General features: G+C 44.6%; 2 protein-coding genes across 6 annotated transcripts in view; one reads left to right on the top strand and one right to left on the bottom strand.

The window, feature by feature from the left end:
• The window catches only part of PRPF40A (pre-mRNA processing factor 40A), a 43,737-nt gene extending 43,111 nt beyond the window's left edge, over positions 1 to 626 (bottom strand). The window contains exon 1 of one of the 4 annotated variants that reach the window (XM_077272944.1): positions 487 to 626. In XM_077272944.1, the coding sequence (XP_077129059.1) occupies positions 487 to 531 (45 nt within the window). In that variant the 5' untranslated portion in view covers positions 532 to 626. Of the gene's footprint in view, positions 1 to 10; positions 262 to 486 lie in introns of those variants that run through there. The other 3 variants (XM_077272938.1, XM_077272941.1, XM_077272940.1) reach the window with 3 other exon arrangements.
• Positions 191 to 20,158, top strand: ARL6IP6 (ARF like GTPase 6 interacting protein 6). Of its 2 annotated transcripts, none has more exons than XM_077272945.1 (5): positions 191 to 300; positions 2,574 to 2,936; positions 5,417 to 5,467; positions 6,753 to 6,885; positions 16,077 to 20,158. In XM_077272945.1, the coding sequence occupies exons 2-5, from the start codon at positions 2,582 to 2,584 to the stop codon at positions 16,168 to 16,170; spliced, it is 633 nt and encodes a 210-aa protein (XP_077129060.1). In that variant the 5' UTR covers positions 191 to 300; positions 2,574 to 2,581; the 3' UTR covers positions 16,171 to 20,158. The 2 variants fall into 2 exon arrangements, with proteins under 2 accessions (XP_077129060.1, XP_077129061.1); XM_077272946.1 differs by lacking the exon at positions 191 to 300 and adding an exon at positions 417 to 520 and having other exon boundaries at positions 16,077 to 20,152.
• The last annotated feature ends 4,104 nt before the right edge of the window (positions 20,159 to 24,262 follow it).

Raw genomic sequence — 24,262 nt, 5'->3', positions numbered from 1 at the left:
CTGCACTCACCATGATGCCTCCTCTCCGGCCCCTGCCGCCTCTCAGCAAGCGCGAATCGGATTGGTTCCAGCCAATGGACAAACGTACGATGACGTAATCACGTCAGCCTAGAGAGTGGAGAGGCGGTGAGGGCAAGTGACATTCTTAGCCAATCAGAGCGCCTCTTGCTCAGCTCTTGGCTAAGAAGCGCTCGCTGATTGGACGATAGCCGTACGTCACACAAGGTGTACACAGCCTGGCTTCAGAGCGGGGTTTTGTATGAGCGTTTACTGCGCTGCTGCCTGGGAGCAAGTTATAAGGTATCGGTAACAAAGCGGTAAACAGTCCCTTCCGCTAGGACGCGACCTCGTCACTAATGGCGGCCTGCACGGAGCTCAGCGTCAGACGCAGAGAGAGGCGGCTGTACGAGCTCGGAATGCTGCCTGGAACTAGAAACTTTTCATAGCGGAAACACAACCATACTGTACGGCGTAACTGATATTTACACTGATAGCCGCCGGGAACAGCTCGCTCCAGTAGGTGCGATACATGACACTCTCCCGCTCACTCCGCGGCTGACAGGCGGAAGGATTCGATGGCAGACTGGTCACCGTCCGCGCATGCGCAGTAGTTGGGTTTGGTAAATAAGTTCTTACCCAGCGGAGGGATACGACAATAATAAATCTTGGATTACAGAAAAATTGCAATAAATTTACATTAGTCTGTGGGGTTTGCTGAGAGAAAATGTTTCCTACAACACATATACATTAAAATAAAAAAATAATTATTGATTTAGAGCCAGAAGGTGAAATGCGTAGTCAGTAAGAGTGCGAGCTCTTGTGCACAGCGTCCTCCGCCCCTTTGTGTCAGCGTCCTCCGCCCCTTTGTGTCAGCGTCCTCCACCCATTTGTCTCAGGGTTTTCTTATTTCACTTCTTTTCACTCTACGGATATGTGCACACTTTGCGGATTCTTCTGCGGATTTTTCCGCTGCGGATTTGGAAATTCCGCAGTGCAAAACCGCAGCGGTTTTCACTGCGGATTTTCCTGCCGTTTCTTCTGCGGATTCCTCTGCGGGTTTTCAACAGCACTTTCCTATTGGTGCATGTTGAAAACCGCTGCGGAATCCGCAGGAAGAAGTGACATGCTCCTTCTTTTTTTCCGCAGCGGTTCCGCAATGAATTTTCCGCATCGTGGGCACAGCGGTTTTTGTTTTCCATAGGGTAACATTGTACTGTACCCCGCATGGAAAACTGCTGCGGATCCGCAGCGTCAAATCCGCTGCGGATCCGCAGCAAAAACCGCAAAGTGTGCACGAGCCCTACCAGTCTGTTGTAAGAGTATATTGGCGCCTTCAAGACATTCCGTAACCATAGCAACCAATCAGTTCTGTGGGTTTTTTTTTTAGGATCCCATCGGCGTATGATGAGTCTGACAGGGTTCTGTTATCGGGGGACTTGTTCAGGCGATACTCCTCTGACCGATATGACATCCGGTGCGGAGAGAGGTGCCGTTGGCATGGTAACCATCCGACGTCCGCCATGTAGGACCTATTTTCTTAAGTGGAACCCAAAACTGGAATCAAATATGTTAAAAAAAAAATGCTGCCGAGGGAAGGAGGATAAGGAGGAGGCAGGAATTCAAGCTCGCGGTTTAGTGGTCAACGCGATTCGAAGTTCCAGACTTCCAGGACAAACCGCAGCGATCCCGATGACACTTCACGTTGACTAATAATCCGCATGCTTGGATTCCTGCCTCCTCCTCATCCTCCTTCCCTCGGCAGCACAGTTTTAACCCATTTGATTCCAGTCGTTTCACGTTCCTAAGACCCCGTGGGTCTGCAGCAGCCTAAGTTTTGTCACTGGTTGTGAGTAGAGATGAGTGAACCTGAAGTGTAAAGTTTGGGGTTTGTGCCAGACACGCAAGAGTCCGGTTCTGAACTTTGAACACAGACTTCTCTTTGTAGACTGTTTTTCAATTCGGGGAGGAGAGAGAGGTTTTCCAGCTCCAAAGTTTGGTTCCCCATTGATTTCTATGGGGTTCGGGTCGAGTTCTGGTCCCGAACCAAACTTTGGACTAAGGTTCGGTCTAATGCAACGAACCTGAACTTCCACGGGTCCGCTCATCCGTAGTTGTGAGCACACATCCTGACCAGGGGAGCATGATTGTCCACATTTTCCCTAATTAATATCCGGATAACACCCTATTGCATTTTTTTTGTTCCTCCAGTTTTTCTAGCCGGTGTCCAATGGCGTCGCTCCACATCCGAATCGCATAGTCTGTGCGCGGAATGAAATTTCCGCCTGGGCCCGGGACTCCTGACCTGAACTAACAGGCTTACTGGCAGACAGGAGGCGATTGAGTTTTACTCAGGGGACTGCCGGTCCGGGCATGGCGGCCCGTGCTCGGACTGTGTTTCATGGACATCTGAATTCGACCTAAGATGGTTTTTTTTCCACGTGTGCTACATATACATGGTAATACATCTCCTCCTAGATGCCTCCTCCTTGATGCCTCAGGTAGCCTGTGTCCTCTGTGGGATGTACAGATGGCCGGGTTTTCTTGCGATAGTGACAGATCTTCTGTATTTCTAGGATCCTGGATGGATGCCTCTTACGTCACCAATGCCAGGAGGTTACGGAGCGGCCGTCGCTCTGTTGTGTCTGCGTCGGCCACGTCTCAAAGCCACGTCGAGCAGGGAAGCTCACAGGAAGAATTGGTGGTGAGAAACTTGGAAAGTGACTTATTTGAGGCTTCTGCCACCAAAACAAACAGCCTCGATGAGAACTTGTATGGTGAAAGTGAGCAGCCCGGACAAAACGGGACGGTGAAGACACAAGTGGTGACCTCTAAAAGGGGCAAGAGATGGCCGGCCAGACTGCTGTCCATGGTTTGCTGCCTTGTGATCGTCAGCATCCTCGCGCTCCTCTTTGTCGTTTTATACATTGTGGTGCAAGGTAATCCGCATAGATATGTGTCATCCAGAGCTGTGAAAGATTTATATCTCCCGCCTCTACGTTACAGTATTGGCATTTATTACGGTAAATACAAGCAATTTATGGCTTATTAACATTTTCAGCCTTTCTTGCAATATTAACACTTTGTTGTTTACAGCTGGTTGCCTTGGAGACCGACCACCGATGGTACACAGCAGAACATGCACAGCGCTTACAGGTCCTTTTCCGTTGAGCTTGCAAGCACTGCTTTGAATTTGAGCAGGATTGCTGGAGTGCTTGTTACAGCTCAATCCTGGCAAGGGTCATTGCAGCGCTTACAAAGCTAGGCAGCAGTGGTGGTCGGTCTCCCAGGCAACCAGCTGAAAACAAAAGAAAAGTTAATATGTCAAAAATGGCTGCAAATTTTAACACGCAGTACATTGCAAAAGGGATTGTTTTATAAGCACTATCTAACTATATCCGGCTATGAAGATACAAAACTGCATGTGGTTTTAATTGCAAAAAAAAAAAAAAGTTGTAAACTTTGACAACCCTTTGTAAGTCTTTAGGGTCTCTTGGTCACGTTTTGACTCCATCTTATCATGTCACAACATCATGGCTTTCATTATACATAGAAGCCTCGATACTAGTGTGTACAGAGACGTGCACACAGCAGCAGGGTCAATCTATGCAGCTTAATGCCCATGTGACTAGCTGAAAATTGGGAATGAGCATTCCTACAATGCCTGTTCCCCGACTCACCCAACAAGTAAGCAAAACGCTTGTTTGTCTGGAGATTGCATGCTCCATGCCAGTATTAAAATCGATGTTCTTGGCAGCATATCGTCTTGTTTAACCCTGCTGTAGAACCATGAAAAAAATCACTGCTTTGGTACCATGGGGTCTAAATGACCCCAGGCTCAAAATCATCATATTTCATTAAAATGAACATGCTGGCTGTTCAGAATAATCAAGTTTTATTCTGTCATCATTTCAGAACACAGTTATGAAATCAAACGTAACTTTGAAGTGATTTATTTGTCATCAAACACAAACTGAAATTTATACCAAAATGCTTTACTAATAACTAAAAGTATTCACATTCAATAAAAAAAAATGCACAATAGCCGCAACTGTGTGGATTTTAGTAAAAACATAATGACAACGAAGGATCTGGCAATATATTTAGCCCTTGCATTCACTGCACATCATAGTACCATGTTCTTCACAAATGAACTTCTTGCAGTCATTGCAAACAAATCTCATCTTTTTTGCCCTTCGATCGAGGACAAACATACTGTAGCACCGTCTGCGCTGTCCTGTAACAATGCTGGTGTCACTTGGAACCAGCCATTGTTTATTTACAATTATATTACAAAACCTGTGAATAAACAGAAAATATAATATATATATATATAATATATATATATATATATATATATATATATATATATATATATATATATATATATATATATATATATATATATATATAAAATCAGATAATAAAGGTACTATGGGGTCAGGAGTCCCAAACACTGAAAATTAAAAATAACTTTGAAACAAAATTGAAAAAAAAAATCATCAACATAAGCAGAAATATGTTACTTGAAAATAAATAGAAGGTCAATGTCTGAGATTGACTAGCTTTAGAAATCTTTCAATTTATTCAGCGCTGGGGTCTATATGACCCCATGGTTCCACAGCAGGGTTAAAAGTGAAAAGTTCTGCAAAAACCAGTGATTTCTTAGGTGCACAGAAAGATCGTGTTAACTATCATTTTGTGCACACGGGATTGTACAGGCCATAAGACAGCCGCCAGTTGGCTTGTTCATTGCCGATCAGTGGTCCTTAACTGCCATGGATGACAAGTGAATGAGCCTTAAGTTTTACAAGGTGTTATGCAGTTTTGAAGGCCTGGCCTTAAAGGGGTTATCCAGATTGGGGCTCAAGTCTGCAGTCACTTTACGTGACTGCAGACTTGTGAATCTTCACAGTGAGAAGTATGTGTGCTGTTAAGATTCTATGGCGTCTACAGCGACCGATTTGCAAAATGCAGTCAGATGCCAAATAGACTTTAGCGGCTTCGCTCAATACAAGTGAATTGAGTTCGTTAAACAAGTTATTTGCAAATTACATACATGCGGCCACATGATCACCAGAGAATCCTGACCGTGTGCACAGTATTCACAAACATGCAGTCACATAGATTGACTGCAGACTTGAGGCCCTAAACCTGGACAAGCCCTTTAGACGTGACTTGCTCAGTGGCCAAATCAAAACCTCCTTGGTAATACCCAGAAGAGCCCACCTATATCTTTAGCAGTAAAAATTGGGCCTCTACTTCTCCAGTTGGCACAGCTAGCAGCCATTTTCTCCTCTCAGTAGTAACCTATGCTTAAAACTTCACCAGTTCCGGTTGTACACGCCTAAGGAAGATAAAGTGGTTGCATGTGATTTTTGGATCGTTTTATCTGTCATGTCTCCCTCTTCTTCCGTAGATATGCAGACTGGAAAAGTAAATGAGGATGGAGTAAAAGCTAGTCTTCTTGGTAAGAACAATGTATCTGTGGAGTTCCATCATAGAACAATAGCCCCAGTAACATAAAAACCTAATTTCCCCTCTCCCATTAAATTGGGACAATTTCTGCCTCGCCGCTCACTACTTGTATCTGTTGTTGGGGAACCTGATATATTTATAGTGATAAGACCACATAGGACAGATTGGCTGCAGATTTTAGCTGTGGATTTGTGCTGATAAAATCCTCAGCAATGTACAGTTTCTGGCAAGTTTTACCCACATTCTGTGCAGGATTTCATAGGGTTTTTTTTCTGGGTTTTTAGAAAGTCGTCCCTTATGTAAAGAATGTTCTAAAATGACTAAATAACAATCAGTGATCCCCCTTCACTGCTGTATTTAGTACCACCTCTCCTCTGGTGCCCACCAGTTCAGCACTGATCACATCCTGACTATCATTCACTGGACCACTGCAGCCAATCACTTTGTAAGTACAGCATATGAGGACAGTGATTGGCTACAGCAGTGCGGTGAATGATGAACGTGAAGTCATGGCTTCCAACAGTGTTGGAAAACTGCAGTGGCGGTGATGAGATGTCTGCAGCAAATTCCTAACGTGTGCACGTACCCTTAAGGGGGTTATCCAACTGAAAAAAAAAATAATAATTTTTTAATTAAAAATGATCAAGAGATGATCATACTCACCCTTCAGCACCCCCTCAGATCCAGCACCGGCTGCCCCGGAGCTCTCACAATGTCTCGGGAAGCTGTGTCTGCCTTGTCCAGAAATTACAGCACTGCGTGTCCTTGGATGATTAGTCACCTGACTGCTGCAGCCGATCACAAGCTGCAGTGGTGCTGTGACTTCCGAATGTGGCAGACACCGTCTATGGTGCAGTCTGTGCTGGATCCACAGGGGAGCTTAAGAGTGAGTATGCCTCCATTGATTTTTTTTTTAAATCAGTTTATGCCAACAAAAAATATTTTCATTGTTAAATAACCCCTTTAATATAGTGTATTTTGATTTTCTTAAAATCCCTCACCATTTGATGAGGATTTTACCTACAGATTTTTTTGCAGAATTGATCTGGTGCGGATATTTCACTATAGATTGCAAAACCTTTGTTGACTTCAAGGGGTCTGGAGAAGCTGTGAAAGTTGCAATGGTGAATGTATGGGTCCGTCCCTTAATGTACCATATGTTCTGTAACCACAGCCACAATCTGTTGCATAGTCAGTGGTGGTAATAATGGTGGCGCCTCGCTGCTTCCTGCTGCTCATCATATACGGTATGATTGATTCATCACTTATTTTTTTAGGATTTTGGAGTCTCCTAGTCCTGTCTGTTCTTGCCGGCTTGTCTTGCTGTAGTTTTTCTTGGACCGTGACGTACTTTGACTCATTTGAGCCAGGAATGTTTCCACCTACTCCTCTATCACCGGCGCGATTCAGGTAGGTCTCAGTAAATAGCAAATTACTTAATAAATGATGTACCGTATATACTCGAGTATAAGCCGAGATTTTCAGCCCAAATTTTTGGGCTGAAAGTGCCCCTCTCGGCTTATACTCGAGTCACGGTCTGTGGCAGGGTCGGCGGGTGAGGGGGAGAGGGCGCTGAGGCATACTTACCTAGTCCCGGCGATCCTGACGCTCCCCCTGCCCGTCACACTGTCTTCGGGTGCCGCAGCTCTTCCCCTGTACAGTGGTCACGTGGGACCGCTCATTAAACTTATGAATATGGACTCCACTCCCATAGGGGCGGAGCCGCATATTCATTTCTCTAATCAGCGGTGCCGGTGACCGCTGATAGAGGAAGAGGCTGCGGCACCCGGAGACCAGCTGTCCGGGGGAAGGAGCGGGACGCCGGGAGCAGGTAAGTATTGCATATTTACCTGTCCACGATCCACACACCAGGCGCCGCTCCATCTTCCCGGCGTCTCTCTGTACTGACTGTTCAGGTCAGAGGGCGCGATGACGCATATAGTGTGCGCGCCCCCCTCTGCCTGATCAGTCAGTGCGGAGAGACGCCGGGACGGGACGCTGGGGAGCTGCAAGCAAGAAAGGTGAGTATGTGTTTTGTTTTTTTTATTGCAGCAGCGTTATATATGGCACAGCTTTATAATGAGCATCTATGGGGCCAAACTGAACGGTGCAGAGCATATAGGGCACAGCTTTATAATGAGCATCTATGGGGCCAAACTGAACGGTGCAGAGCATATAGGGCACAGCTTTATAATGAGCATCTATGGGGCCAAACTGAACGGTGCAGAGCGTATAGGGCACAGCTTTATAATGAGCATCTATGGGGCCAAACTGAACGGTGCAGAGCATATAGGGCACAGCTTTATAATGAGCATCTATGGGGCCAAACTGAACGGTGCAGAGCATATATGGCACAGCTTTATATGGAGCATCTATAGGGCCATAATGAACGGTGCAGAGCATTGTATATGGGGCACAGCTTTATATGGAGCATCTATGGGGCCATAATGAACGGTGCAGAGCATTCTATATGGCACAGCTATATATGGATAATATATGGGGCAATAATCAATGGTATGGAGCATTATATATGGCACAGCTTTATATGGAGCATCTATGGGGCAATAATGAATGGTATGGAGCATCTATTTTTATTTTTGAAATTCACCGGTAGCTGCTGCATTTTCCACCCTAGGCTTATACTCGAGTCAATAAGTTTTCCCAGTTTTTTGTGGCAAAATTAGGGGGGTCGGCTTATACTCGGGTCGGCTTATGCTCGAGTATATACGGTAGATTATTATTTTTTCTCCAATAGGGTTTTCTGCAGTTTGACAACTTAGAGCCAATTGTGCCACACTTTTCACTTATGAAGGAGACACGACTTCTCTAAGATATAGAAAAGTTCAAGCAGATAAAAACTGTGCAATAATTTTTTTAATATATTAATTATTATTTTATATTGCTTCAATGCATCTTTCCCCTGCTTATTGCTATCCTGAAATGTATTTTAGCAAGGTGCAAAGGACAGATCGGACTTATAACTACACGATCAGACTACACAGGGGTTTGTTTGTAGCCTGTAACTATAGAGACACATACTTTTGCATAGATGCTGTAGCCACAAAACTGTAGGAGATATTTAACAAAGACTATTTGTAAAGTTTGCTCCATGAGTAAACCTTCAGAAATGCAATAAAATGGGTGCAAAGATGGACATAGCCTTTTTTAAAAAAAAAAATGTAATTTAGATTTTTTTTTTTCTGACTTCAAAAAAGTGCTGTGAGTAAGCAACAGCAGGGAGATCGCGCAGTTGCAAGATCTGAGACAAAGCCAGATTCCCCACCGCAAAGGCAGAGTTGGTTTATTAACGTCTCTGCCTTCCTATTCTCTGCATACACAGCACTGAACGAGCGATGTGGGTGTACAATACAAGAAGCGTTCCTGCTTCCTTCTCAAGTGATCACTAATTAAAGAAAGAAAATAACTTAGAGATCTTAACACTGTATGTATGAAAATGTTCCTAACCATGAATTTTGAGGAAAACAGCACATTCTTATACTGGTTAAAAAAAAGTTTTGTTTTGTTTGCTTTTTTTTTTGAAAAGGAAGAAAAAAAAGGTTAAAAAAACCAGCAGATTTTTGGGGGTGAAATATATTGTGTGTGTGAGGCCACCCTCAAAGGGTTGTCCCTCTTTTCACTGGACGTGATGAGGTGGTCCCTTCTGGGTGACCCCTGTCTTTATGCCTTATTAGTGTATAATGACTTTATAGAAGAGGGACAATTAATATTCAGAGAGACTCAATACTTGAAAATGAATCCGAAACATCAGCTCAAAGCGTTGCATCTAAAAAGCGGTCAGTAGATGGTGTTCTTGGATAAGCAGATCCTTTGTGAGCCGTTAGTGATTCTGGATGTTTTCTACCATGAAATTCATGATTCCCATGCTCCGCCATTCTGTCTTTTGATAGATGTTCTTTATTTATTCATATTTTGGAGAACAGAACCAGTGAGTTTGCATCATGGACAGAGGAGATCGATCGCATGTCTGAGGTTTGGACTAGTAATGAGAAAAAAAAGATTCGTCCTACCCTGGTGTAACGTCTGGGACTATGCGGCATCCGTAACAGGGCAGTGCAAACTTCCTACGCTGGCACTCAAATCCTGGCATCCTGGGCAACTCTTGCGAGTACTAGGGCCCCGTGACATTGGTACGTTTCCAGAGGCTTAGTGACTACTAGCCCCCATAATTTTGCTTGAGGCCGAGATACTAAGCGTCACAGGGGAGCCTGGTAATCTCGAGATCCCCAGGATGCCAGCATTCAAGTGCTGGAAAAGGAAGTTGGCATTTTCCCGGTCTGGCTGCCGTGGATTACCGAAGTGGACGTTTAACCGGGGAAGCAATACAAAGTAATAAGTAGGCCTCCAGCAACGTCATGGGGGTACAGTTTACATAAGAGCCGTCCAGGATGCCAACACTTAAGTGCTTGCTGGACCCCCCACATCCGGCAGCCATGGAATACCAAAGTGGACGCCAGTAAGGGTAGTGCCAATCTTTTTGCTCATCTTTAGTTTTGACCCTTTACTATTGCTACAAGTGAACTTACTGCACCTGTAAATATATAAAGTCCTCAGCATTTACAGTTTTCATATAGTGATCACTTACAGCTACAGTAAAAATCCCTCAATTCAGCATCTCATAGTCCGACGCTTCATTCCAGGACAGGCTCCAAGGACAGTGTAGACTCTTATAAGACTAGAAGCCGAAATGAGCAGCGACTCTGCCTAGGGATCTCGGATCAAGAGCAAAGTAAGGATAATGTAGGTTATATAAGATTAAAGAGCAAGGTATCTTATTCAAATGGAATCAGGCAAGCAGTGGCAGAAAGAAGTATCACAATCTGTTCTCCCCCCCGTAGTGAAGGAAGGAGAAGATATACAAGAACTTTTCTTCTTGTTATCAGTCTCGGTTCCTGTAAACTCCTCCTACTTTCAGCCTCCAGGAGCTTTTTTTCACGTTATCACCCTTTCATGGAAAATAATTTGTTACTGTTGTCTGTTGCCTTACACAAACTCCAGGGACACCAAGAAACTTTTCTTCGTGTTATCACTCCTTTATCTGCTTGCTCCAGTATTTATATGTCTTGTCATATTTAGGGAGTTATTTATATATTCTTTACTGAAGCAGTGATACTTTTAATAAATGGAACCACCCCCCTGCACCTGATCAGGACATTTGTTAACTTTGGGATGTTTACTTCATGGAGATTTATGGTTTATTTAGTTCCGACCAATATATACATGTAGAAATGGACATAAGTATCACGTCAAAACTCTGTACATCATGAGCTTTTATTTATGGGAAGTTTTAACGAAAGATTGGGCATGTTACAATCCAGTCTGTCTGATTTTTTTTTTTTGTAATGTCCGCCACTTAGGTACAGTCAGGAGACTGCGCCTCTGCTATTCCTCCTGTAAATGTATGAAATAATGTGACAAGTGGGCATAATAATTCCCTATAGCAATGGATGTCCGTCTGTGACATTGTCACGTCAGTGCTGATGGCGACCGTGTAGTGACAACTTGTATATTTTCTCAAGTAAAAACTGAGAAACAGCTGAGTTCTAAGAGAATATACTCTAGAATTGTGACTTTATGTATTTGTTCATTTGTTTTCCGCGGTTTACCCATGTTGGTCATTTCACTGCAGGGCTTTGTTTTATAACTTGGGATTTAGTTTTTAGGAGGAAATAAAAGTGAATAATAGCTTAATGTGAAGGATGACACCGGGGAAATCCCGCAGAATCCCACGCTGCCACCACATGTGATGAACCCGGACCCCACCTGTCGTCACTATTACGTCAGGTGGAACACGTACTTTCATCAACGTGACATTCCACACCCACTGGGGAAACATAAGGTCAGCTTGGCACAGTTTTGTACAGACGCACCCTGTCCACATGGGCCCAGGGAGGCACGGGGAGTGAGAGAATGTGGCCCACGCAGTCACTAACGTGGCACAACACTCACTTTCAACCCTGACCGGCTGAGAGTCCCCTTTCTCTAGCACCAGTGAAACACAGCGCTGCCAGCCCGGTAGGACTGCCACCAGTGCCTCGTTAGATATAAGCATGTCCATTAACGGTATTATAAGGACAAAAGATATAAGCAGAATATATGGGTCAGTAACCAGTAGATGAAAGGTCTGGCTTTCGGGGGAGGGCCTGCCACATGGGAGGCTTGTGGTCCCCTCTGTTCCTTGACATCTCCCTAAATGACATCCGTAGGGAAAAATCAATAGGCCACGCTTTACATGAGTATTTAACCCATTTTGTTCACTCCCCTCCTGCCCTCTGGTATGAACCTAAATCCCCTCCCCGTGCCTCTGGCAGCTAAAATCTCCAAAACCTAAGATGAGTCTTAACTCTGTAATTGACGGTTCTAGGGAGGCTGTTTTGGCGCCATCGCATGCGGCCGGGCCAAAAACACAGCTTTGCTATCTGTTTTTTACTGGCTGTTCTATGTATTGCCTTACCCATGACTACTAGAATGGGTTGAGACCCAGGTGGGCGTTCACCATGTTCTGGGGATCTCGTAAATGTACACGATGTACGGCTAGTACATATAGTATATCCATAACTCCTTATGGAACCATAGCTGACTCAACAAAGCAGTTTAGACGGCATGGTATCCACATGGCAAGCAAGCCTTTAGATCTCCTCAGAGCTGACTCAAGGTGTGAGATCTGTCACTCACAGCCTTTGGAGGCTTGACCCCCTGCTGCTGCGAGCTGTACTGCACACAGGTGTTCTGTTACAACTGCACTTTTTCAAGAGGATTGTAAGCTCTCAATAGATCCCCACCATCCTTTACACTTGATTTTCTGTTATTTTAACCTCCTACAGCCGGAGCTGCTGCTTGTATGCACCGCCATCCTTATTACATAGGAGCCGTTGGTGGCCGCAGTCTGGACACAGCATAAAGTTTGACTGCTGGGAGGTCGATTAAATGTAAAACCAAACCTGCAGCTCTCTGGGCAATATATCAAATGTTATACTGCAGCGAGCGCTTGTGCACACTGTGAGCCGCACCGTCATTTTTTTTGCTAATTTATTTTCCAGTTTCATTGAGAAGCGATTAAAATCTCCCCCCGCAGTGCCCGCTACTTAGCAAAAAGTCAGGGGCCGTTCTTTCATTGTTTGGCCTGTGCGATGTTTTCGTTTCTTCCTTTGCACATAATTACACACAACATTTACTATCTGAATTTAATTGTTATTTTTTTTAGTTGATATCAGATGAGAAGCTGACATGTAACACAAGTAGGCTACACCGATAAATGAGGCAGTTCACAAGGATCCCCTAAAGGGTTATTCCCATCTTATATAATGATGGTCTATCGCTAATTCATTCTGTCACATAATGACCTATGGCATTCCCACCAAGCCTAGGATTAAAAAGATGCTGTTCTGTTTAAAGGGAATGTGTCATCAGAAAAAGACTTTGTGTCTTTATGATTATGCTGTTTGCCACATGATTTAAGTTTCAGATTTTTCTCTTTTGGGAGTGACCCTCACTGTAATATAGGCTGGACGTGTGATCTGTGTACAGCGTGTTGGTGCCTTGCTTTCACGTATCATCATGTAAGGTCTGTCTTTTTGGTCCAAGTGCAATCCGGCAAAACATCGGATCGCACTCAGACCAATATTAATCTATAGGGTCGTGCACATGTCCAAGTCTGCCCGAGGACTAAATCACAATGGAGAAGAGGGAGAGTTTTTTGTTTCCATCTTCACCTCATCTGAGAAATTCATATGAAACTCTGATCATTTCTTCTTCATGTACTTGATTACTTATCTGCAGCCTGTTTTCTCTGCCCTCTCTATGATCGTACATGCTTTCTTCCCTGTCCGGTTCAGATCTGTGTACAATGCCTCCCACTTTGCTGCTATCTCTAACACCGAGAGAAGAAACATGGAGAAGAGAGCACAGAGAGCAGTCAGAACTGATGACTTTGTAATATTTGCCAGCTAGATAAAAGGACTTCCAGACTCTATGTAACCACAATGTAGTACAACATTACTAATGGAGGCTATTTAGAAAGTTGCTTTACTTTGCATTTTATAAGCAAGTTAACAATAAAGTAAAACATAAAATTTTCAAGGCTTTTTTTTTTTTTTCCAAATGGGTTTCAACAGTAAGGCTATGTTCACACACAGAAATTTCAGGTGTTAAACTTGTAGTATTTTAATCTTGTAGAAACTACTTCTGAAAAGAGTTAGTTTTTCCTGGTTCAGTTTTGGAAGACTTTTTTGTGATGTATTTTTTTATGCAGCCCTTTTTTGGCGATTTTTTTTTTTTTTTCTAAATTAATGTATTTTTATTTATTCAACTCCTCATTTGGATAGAGATACAGAAAGTAGGGAGAGTTTTCCAAGATTTTTTTAAAGTGGTTTTTGAACAGGATTTTGGAGCAAATCCATTAAGAAAAACTCAGTGTGAACAGAACCTCAGTTCTTTCTTTGTATTTCCTATTTCCCTCCTATTACCGGAGGGCGGTGCGTGAGCGGTCAGTGCGTGAGCAGTCAGTCCGTGAGCGGTCAGTGCATGAGCGGTAAGGGCGTGAGCAGTCAGTCCGTGAGCGGTCAGTGCATGAGCGGTAAGGGCGTGAGCGGTCAGTGCGTGAGCGGTCAGTGCATGAGTGGTCAGTCTGTGAGCGGTCAGTGCATGAGTGGTCAGTCCGTGAGTGGTCAGTGCTTGAGCAGTCAGGTGGTGAGCGGTCAGTGCGTGAGCGGTCAGTCCGTGAGCGGACAGGTGGTGATCGGTAAGTGCGTGAGCGGTCAGTCCGTGAGCGGACAGGTTGTGAGCGGTCAGTGCTTGAGCAGTCAGGTGGTGAGCGGTCAGTGTGTGAGCAGTTAGGTGGTGAGCGGTCAGTGCGTGAGCGGACAGGTGGTGAGCGGTCAGTGTGTGAGCAGTCAGGTGGTGAGCGGTCAGTGTGTGTGAGCAGTCAGGTGGTGAGCGGTCAGTGCATGAGCGGACAGGTGGTGAGCGGTCAGTGTGTGAGCAGTCAGGTGGTGAGCAGTCAGTGTGTGAGCAGTCAGGTGGTGAGCGGTCAGTGTGTGAGCAGTCAGGTAGTGAGCGGTCAGTGCGTGAGTGGACAGGTGGTGAGCGGTCAGTGTGTGAGCGGACAGGTGGTGAGCGGTCAGTGTGTGAGCAGTCAGGTGGTGAGCAGTCAGTGTGTGAGCAGTCAGGTGGTGAGCGGTCAGTGTGTGAGCGGACAGGTGGTGAGCGGCCAGTGTGTGAGCAGTCAGGTGGTGAGCAGTCAGGTGGTGAGCGGTCAGTGTGTGAGTGGACAGGTGGTGAGCGGTCAGTGCTTGAGCAGTCAGGTGGTGAGCGGTCAGGTGGTGAGCCGTCAGTGTGTGAGCGGACAGGTGGTGAGCGCTCAGTGTGTGAGCAGTCAGTGTGTGAGCAGTCAGTGTGTGAGCAGTCAGTGTGTGAGCGGTCAGGTGGTGAGCGGTCAGGTGGTGAGCAGTCAGTGTGTGAGCGGTCAGTGCTTGAGCAGTCAGGTGGTGAGCGGACAGTGTGTGTGAGCAGTCAGGTGGTGAGCGGTCAGTGTGTGAGCAGTCAGGTGGTGAGCGGTCAGTGTGTGAGTGGACAGGTGGTGAGCGGTCAGTGTGTGAGTGGACAGGTGGTGAGCGGTCAGTGCTTGAGCAGTCAGGTGGTGAGCAGTCAGGTGGTGAGCGGTCAGTGTATGAGTGGACAGGTGGTGAGCGGTCAGTGCTTGAGCAGTCAGGTGGTGAGCGGTCAGTGTGTGAGCGGACAGGTGGTGAGCGGTCAGTGCGTGAGCAGTCAGTGTGTGAGCAGTCAGTGTGTGAGCATTCAGGTGGTGAGCGGTCAGGTGGTGAGCGGTCAGGTGGTGAGCGGTCAGGTGGTGAGCGGTCAGGTGGTGAGCCGTCAGGTGGTGAGCGGTCAGTGTGTGAGCAGTCAGGTGGTGAGCAGTCAGTGTGTGAGCATTCAGGTGGTGAGCGGTCAGTGTGTGAGTGGACAGGTGGTGAGCGGTCAGTGTGTGAGTGGACAGGTGGTGAGCGGTCAGTGCTTGAGCAGTCAGGTGGTGAGCAGTCAGGTGGTGAGCGGTCAGTGTATGAGTGGACAGGTGGTGAGCGGTCAGTGCTTGAGCAGTCAGGTGGTGAGCGGTCAGTGTGTGAGCGGACAGGTGGTGAGCGGTCAGTGCGTGAGCAGTCAGTGTGTGAGCAGTCAGTGTGTGAGCATTCAGGTGGTGAGCGGTCAGGTGGTGAGCGGTCAGGTGGTGAGCGGTCAGTGTGTGAGCAGTCAGGTGGTGAGCAGTCAGTGTGTGAGCAGTCAGTGTGTGAGCAGTCAGGTGGTGAGCGGTCAGGTGGTGAGCGGTCAGTGTGTGAGCGGACAGGTGGTGAGCGGTCAGTGCGTGAGCAGTCAGTGTGTGAGCAGTCAGTGTGTGAGCGGTCAGGTGGTGAGCGGACAGGTGGTGAGCAGTCAGGTGGTGAGCGGTCAGGTAGTGAGCCGTCAGTGCTTTGCTTTCACCCGCTGTTTTATAATCCGACCGTGGGTCTTTCTGAACTTTTTCAGTCTCGGCTGCTCGTACTTTCCAGCTAAACTCGTCTAATATTGTATTCTTTTTTTTTTTCTTTTAGGAAAATGACGGGTCATTCCTTCCACATGGGCTACACCATGGCAATCCTGAACGGCGTTGTGGCAGCGCTCACCGTGCTGTGGTGCCTGCTCTGAATGCATTGTCTTCTCGCCAAAAGATGGAGCACGCTGTTTTCACAACGCAGAGTCCAGTTTTTATATTTTCATGTGTATATCTAATTTTATGTTAATAGATTTTTTATTTTGTGCAAAAATTACTTTTACTCATTTTAGTTTTTTTTTTTTTTTTCACTTTCAAAAAATATGCCAAGTCTTCCTACCCATGAAAAAATATGTCCGTGTAAGTAAAGGAGCACTGTGAGATTAGGAAAACATGGCTGCTTTCTTCCAAATACAGTGCCGCTCTTACACTGTCTGGATTAGTTGCAATACCAGATGTGACCTACAGACAAGAGGGGGCGCTGTTTTGTAAAGGAACAGTGGTGTTTTGTTGTTTCTCGTCTAATCCCTTTTTATTTAAATAGAGAAGGCCAAGTTCTGCTAAACATTGGCTATTAAAGGGAGTTGTCCAGGACAGAGACATTGATGAACTCTCCTTATCCATTGACTTCAATGGAAGCTGAGCTGCGGTATCTGAGAGTGGCCACTACACCGGAGGATCTGTTGGCACTGCCCCTGGCACATCGATAACCTATGTGATAGGTCGGTCCTCAATCTCCTAGTCCTCGACATCTCCTTTAAATTATACAGACAAATTCAGGGGACAATTAAATACTTAAATATATGTATTTTCTAAAAATGATTTTTGCTGTTGGAGCTCATTGAAAATTCGGCACCTTTTGCCTCCTGTAGTTTCTGCTTTGCCCTTTTTTTCCTGGCCGTAGTATGAGTTAACTGAGAATCTGTCAGTGAGCTCGTTCTGATAGGAGAGTTTGTAAAGGTTTTATGTTTTTTTTAGGCTACATCTTTCATCGCGTGCGACCAGAAACAGAAAATTCAACACATTTGGAAACATTTACTACTTGCTGAGCTCCTATGTGCTTATTTATGACCACACGGACAGTCAGCTCTCACTTTTGTAATATGTGGTTATAAATCACCAAAGGAAATAAGAGATAAAATAGTTACAAGCTCCCCATCAGAATGAACTCACTAATGATTCTCAGTTAACTCATTCTGCATCCAGCAATGTGAAGGGAAAAAAGCCTTAAAAGCCAAAACGGTGCTAAATTGATGATGAAACCCAATTGCAAAAAAAAACATTTATTTTTTTTTAGCCCAAAATGCATTCATGTAAATTTAAAAAAATTGTCCTGAAGATGTCGATATCCTTTTAAGTATTATTGAACTATTTTTTTATGCAGTGATTGCTGGTTATTAAGAAGATGTATCAGTAGGGATTCAATTCAGAATTTTAAAGGATAAAGCCATGCCTGCCACCTAATACAACAAGACACCTGTCGTTTCTGGGAGATACCGTAATTAATTCCAGCATTTTTCTTTTTAAACAAATGTGGAACTGGGGGCGCTGTTGCATGGATCTCTATGGAAGTATTTGTATCTAGAATGGTGAAAAGCGGTACTGCAGAAGAAAAATTAGTAGCACCGAATGGCAATAGAATTTAAAAGAAAGAAATAATTAAACCCGTTTTCTGTCAAACAATATGTTGTAACAAAGGAAATTGTGATATGTAAAGAGCCTTCCTACCTATTTAAGTGCAAAAACAGAAAATTAAGTGATGACGATAGTTAATAATGTTTTTTTTTCCCCTATAAGGACACATTTGCTACTTTTTTTTTTCTTTACACCTAGTTCTGCATAGAGACCGCAGGCACAAGATGGTATTCTTAATGAAGACAAGCAGTAAAGTTACTTAGTTTTTCATTTTAGATGCAGCAGATCCATAAAATAAAAAAGTGTTGCCAAAGTCTACTTCACTTTTAAGGTCGCAGTCAGACAACCGTATAAAGTGGACTGAGATAAGAATGCGGTGCAAGGACTGGCCGTCGGCTCTCCTGAACTGAGCGGGACAATTTCATGTATTTGTTTGAAGATCCGGACAGGGACTTTAGGAAGATTCATGACTAGTCCACCATTTCCCTGCCCAGCTTCAGGTGATTGACAGGTCTCTCCCTATGTACACACATTAGCGAGATCTGTCAATCACCTGGAAAAGCCACAAACTATATTTTCTCTGAAACCCTGGAGCATTTCAGTGAAAATTATACCCGGCTGCATCCGCGCAGCCAGGTTGTGATTCATGCTGCCCGCGGTTTGGACATCATGAATCGACTAGCAGGTTCCCTTTAAAGCGAACTCGTCACTAGCTCTATAACTATACTCATAGAGCGACAATAAAACACCATACCTGTCTTGTAGAAATCCGATATGCCATTGTTGACAACCTGAGCTTTGAAGCTGCATGCAAATTAGCCTGGCAGTGCATTGGGGGTGTGGCAGTGCATTGGGGGCATGTCAGTGCACTCTTGATTTTTCAGCTCTGATACGTTGGATCACTACAGGACAAGTGTCATTTTTATTGCTGTGCTAGGATCTATACAGCTGTACCATTAGTTATATCAGTACAATCGTCCCCACTGGTTCCCTTTAAGCGGTAATGGGGTTTATATATCATTCTATATGATTTTGCATGTGATTTATGTGATCTAGTTTTGTACAGATGTAAAAATTGAAATAAGATCTCACTGTAGTAACTTACGGTATTGTTCAATATCTTACGGCCATAGCATTCTCATAAAAGAAACCTCGTATGCTACGATCAGTGTGAGTCCTCGTATGCTCCGATCAGGGTGAATCCTCGTATGCTCCGATCAGTGTGAGTCCTCTTATGCTCCGATCAGGGTGAATCCTCGTATGCTCCCATCAGGGTGAATCCTCGTATGATCCGATCAGGGTGAATCCTCGTATGCTCCCATCAGGGTGAATCCTCGTATGATCCGATCAGGGTGAATCCTCGTATGCTCCGATCAGGGTGAGTCCTCGTATGCTCCGATCAATGTGAATCCTCGTATGCTCCGATCAGGGTGAATCCTTGTATGCTCCCATCAGGGTGAGTCCTCGTATGCTCCCATCAGGGTGAATCCTTGTATGCTCCCATCAGGGTGAGTCCTCGTATGCTCCCATCAGGGTGAATCCTCGTATGCTCCCATCAGGGTGAATCCTCGTATGCTCCCATCAGGGTGAATCCTCGTATGCTCCGATCAGGGTGAATCCTCGTATGCTCCCATCAGGGTGAATCCTCGTATGCTCCCATCAGGGTGAATCCTCGTATGCTCCCATCAGGGTGAATCCTCGTATGCTCCCATCAGGGTGAATCCTCATATGATCCGATCAGGGTGAATCCTCGTATGCTCCCATCAGGGTGAATCCTCGTATGATCCGATCAGGGTGAATCCTCGTATGCTCCCATCAGGGTGAATCCTCGTATGCTCCCATCAGGTGAATCCTCGTATGCTCCCATCAGGGTGAATCCTCGTATGCTCCCATCAGGGTGAATCCTCGTATGCTCCGATCAGGGTGAATCCTCGTATGCTCCCATCAGGGTGAATCCTCGTATTCTCCCATCAGGGTGAATCCTCGTATTCTCCCATCAGGGTGAATCCTCGTATGCTCCCATCAGGGTGAATCCTCGTATGCTCCGATCAGGGTGAGTCCTCGTATGCTCCCATCAGGGTGAATCCTTGTATGCTCCGACCAGGGTGAGTCCTCGTATGCTCCGACCAGGGTGAATCCTCGTATGCTCCCATCAGGGTGAATCCTCGTATGATCTGATCAGGGTGAATCCTCGTATGCTCCCATCAGGATGAGTCCTCGTATGCTCCCATCAGAGTAAATATTATTTGGGCGTAGACATGGGGCCCTGTATTTTGGCAAATTTTTTTGTAAACTGATCACACACTGAACAACGCACTTTGTACAGATGTATATTTTTCTTTTGTCCATTCGGCTTCTTTTGTACAGTCTTTTATACTATATCGAATCTACTTATGTGGCAATCTATTTAATATTGCCGATTTTGCAGTTTTTATTACCTAGAAAAAGACATGTATAAAAGGCAAAATGCTGAACGCTTTGTCTGTAAAGAAAAGGAAAACGCCCTTTAAAAAAAAATAAATAAATAATAAAAGTGTAAAATAAAAATTGTCTGCGTGAATTTGTATACTATTATAGTATTTGTATACTGACTGGAAACAGACCGATCATATACACTCTGTGTCCACAGAGGTTGTATCTGCCCGAGTGAAAAGCAGGGCTGTGGAATCAGTGAGCCAAACCTCCGACTCCTCATCACTGGTCACTACTGAGCATGTGCATAAAGTGCAGCACAGGTTCATCTCAACTACGACTCCTCATCACTGGTCACTACTGAGCATTTACATAAAGTGCAGCACAGATTCATCTCATCTAGGACTCCTCATCACTGGTCACTACTGAGCATGTACATAAAGTGCAGCACAGATTCATCTCATCTAGGACTCCTCATCACTGGTCACTACTGAGCATCTACATAAAGTGCAGCACAGATTCCTCTCATCTACGACTCCTCATCACTGGTCACTACTGAGCATGTACATAAAGTGCAGCACAGATTCCTCTCATCTACGACTCCTCATCACTGGTCACTACTGAGCATGTACATAAAGTGCAGCACAGATTCATCTCATCTACAACTCCTCATCACTGGTCACTACTGAGCATTTACATAAAGTGCATTACAGATTCATCTCTACGACTCCTCATCACTGGTCACTACTGAGCATGTACATAAAGTACAGCACAGATTCATCTCATCTATGACTCCTCATTACTGGTCACTACTGAGCATGTACATAAAGTGCAGCACAGATTTATCTCATCTACAACTCATCACTGGTCACTACTGAGCATTTACATAAAGTGCATTACAGATTCATCTCTACGACTCCTCATCACTGGTCACTACTGAGCATGTACATAAAGTGCAGCACAGATTCATCTCATCTACAACTCCTCATCACTGGTCACTACTGAGCATTTACATAAAGTGCATTACAGATTCATCTCTACGACTCCTCATCACTGGTCACTACTGAGCATGTACATAAAGTGCAGCACAGATTCATCTCAACTAAAAGCTGAGATCAGGAACAACAGACATTTATAGGACATTTCATAACTTTCCCAAATTCTTACAAAAAATGTACATCGCATCCTGCATTGTCTTACTGCACCCAATTTATTATATATTTTAGGAGTCGGAGTCAGTCCATTTCATACCGACTCCACCAAAATGGACACCGACTCTGACTCCACAGCCTTGGTGTAAAGGCCATTAATCGAGATTTGATTGACTCGTTATATTGTTTATAGATAAATGTAATGCATCGCTCCTTAACCCCTTTCTGCCATCGGACGGAATAGTATGTCCGAGGACAGAACCCCCGCTTTGATGCGGACTACGGTGGTGAGGTTGCATCAAAGCTGGACATGTCAGCTGTTTTGAACAGCTGACATGTGCCCGCAATAGGTGCGAGTGGAATCGCGATCCGCCCGCGCCTATTAACTAGTTAAATGCCGCTGTCAAACACTGACAGCGGCACTTAACAAGCGCTTCCGGCCATCGCCAGGAAATGCACGCACCGGTGACCCCCCGTCACGTGATCGGGGTCAGCGGTGCGTCGGCATAACAACCAGAGGCCTCCTGAAGACCTCTATGGTTGTTGATGCCAGATTGCTGTGAGCGCCACTCTGTGATCGGCGCTCATAGCAATGCAGTAATTCTGCTACATAGGGGCGATCTGAGGATTGCTCCTATGTAGCAGAGCCGATGAGCGATCAGGCTATGCCAGCTTCTAACCTCCCATGGAGGCTATTGAAGCATGACAAAAATAAAAAAAATGTTTTAAAAAATATGAAAAAAAAATAAAGTTCAAATCACCCCCCTTTCGCCCCTTTCAAAATAAAACAATAATAAAAAAAAAAAAATCAAACCTACACATATTTGGTATCGCCGCATTCAGAATCATCCGATCTATCAATAAAAAAAAGGATTAACCTGATCACTAACGGGCGTAGTAAGAAAAAAATAATAAACGCCAGAATTACGTTTTTTTTGGTCACCGTGACATTGCATTAAAATGCAATAACAGGTACAAACGTTCAAAACAACGTATATGCACCAAAATTGTATCATTAAAAAAGTAAGCTCGGTACACAAAAAATAAGCCCTCACCAGACCTGAGATCACGAAAAATGGGACACTACGGGTATCTGAAAATTGAGCAATTTTTTTTAAAAATTTTTTTTTTAGCAAAGTTTGGAATTTTCTTTCACCACTTAGATAAAAAATAACCTAGACATGTTTGGTGTCTATGAACTCGTAATGACCTGGAGATCAAAATGGCAGGTCAGTTTTAGCATTTAGTGAACCTAGCAAAAAAGCCAAACAAAAAACAAATGTGGGATTGCACTTTGTTTGCAATTTCATTGCACTTGGAATTTTTGTTCCCATTTTCTAGTACACGACATGCTAAAACCAATGATGTCGTTCAAAAGTACAGCTCATCCCGCAAAAAATAAGCTCTCACATGGCCATATTGAGGAAAAATAAAAAAAAAGTTATGGCTCTGGGAACGAGGGGAGTGAAAAATGAAAACGCCAAACATGAAAAAAGCTCCGGGGAGGTTAAAGGCGTTGTCTCATTTCTTTAGGAACTAACAAAATCCTCTTTGACAGTTTGGATGAGCGGCATCGTCACGCCTGTAGCCCGGATTGTGCGCTCTGCGATACTGCAAATAGAGGCATCAGAGGAGAACAAGGAGGCTGAAGCTGGCCAGATTGGAAGCGAACTGTACACTCCAGCAATCTTACCAGCATTGGAGCAGCGCTTACAAGATCTATTGAAAACAGCTTGTAAATGCTATCCCTGCAATTGTTGCGGTCAAACAGCCGTGAGACATGCAGCCGCGGGCACTCGAACATATTTTTCAGGCACGCCAAATTAACTCGGTTAGCATGCTCTGATAACACCTTATCCCAGCACGTTCGCTCATCATTATTGTTTACCATTAACGACCATGAGAATAGCCCTTGTAAGAGGGCCATCTCTGCTAAGTGGTGAGTTTCGGGCTAAGTAGTTTTTCACAACACCTATTCTTGGGATGAGTCATTAATATCAGGTTGTCGATAATCTGACACTCATCACCTCCACCGATCAGCTATTATCACCATCCACTTCCAGAGCTAGTAACAGCTGATCGGCGGGGCTGCCGGGCGTCGGACCCTCGCCAATAAAATCCCACTAAGTTGGGATTGTGGGATTAATCTCTCTTTTCCTACATCCTAAAATCTTGTTTGCTTTTGCGGCTGCTGCCTGACATTGAGTACTGCTGCTCAGCTTACTTGTAACAAATCACAGAAAAATCAAATGTAAGTGCCAAAAAATTAACTAGTTCACCGACATGAAGCACTATATTAACCGATAGAATAAAGTAACCACAATAAAACTTAACATTTACTAATATTTAAGATAAAAATACAACACACACACGACCTAAAAGACGTCCTTTGTTTGTTTGCAAAGATACAGGGTGCACAAAATCCCTGATACACCAACTGTCTGTGCTCTACCATGCCGCAGAGGTTGGCACCCTAAGTCCTGCGCACCGGGGGTGCCATTGCACAGGACTTAGGGTGCCAACCTCTGAGGCAAGGTAGGACACAGACAGTTGGTGTATCAGGGATTTCGTGCACCCTGTATCTTTGCAGCCAAACAAAGGACGTCTTTTAGGTCATGTGTGTGTTGTATTTTTATCTTAAATATTAGTAAATATTACGTTTTATTGTAGTTACTTTATTCTATCCACTCAGTTTACTTGTAACCCGAGTACCCAAGTCCTACTGCTGTTCTGTAGTCCAGAGTATTCTCCCATTTATTGTAAATGCTGCTGCAGGATTACTCCACCCTAGGTGCATTACTCTACATTTATCTACAGTAAACCTCATTTACCGAGCGTTTGCCCATTCAGTCGTCTTATTCAGATCGTCCTGTAATATTGTAAAGTCAGGGTCAGATTTTAGTATCCTACATAGATTGGTGTCGTCAGGAAAGACTGACACTTTACTCTCAATCCCATCCACAAGGTCATTAATAAAGAGGTTATAAAGAATGGGTCCAGGCACAGATCCCTGCAGTCCCAACTGCTCCCAGTACAGATCCCTGCAGTC

The sequence above is a fragment of the Ranitomeya variabilis genome, chromosome 7 (assembly GCF_051348905.1).
Source record: "Ranitomeya variabilis isolate aRanVar5 chromosome 7, aRanVar5.hap1, whole genome shotgun sequence".
Taxonomy (NCBI): Eukaryota; Metazoa; Chordata; class Amphibia; order Anura; family Dendrobatidae; genus Ranitomeya; species Ranitomeya variabilis.
Note: the sequence above shows the minus strand (reverse complement) of the source record. Positions and strands in the feature narration are given on the sequence as shown.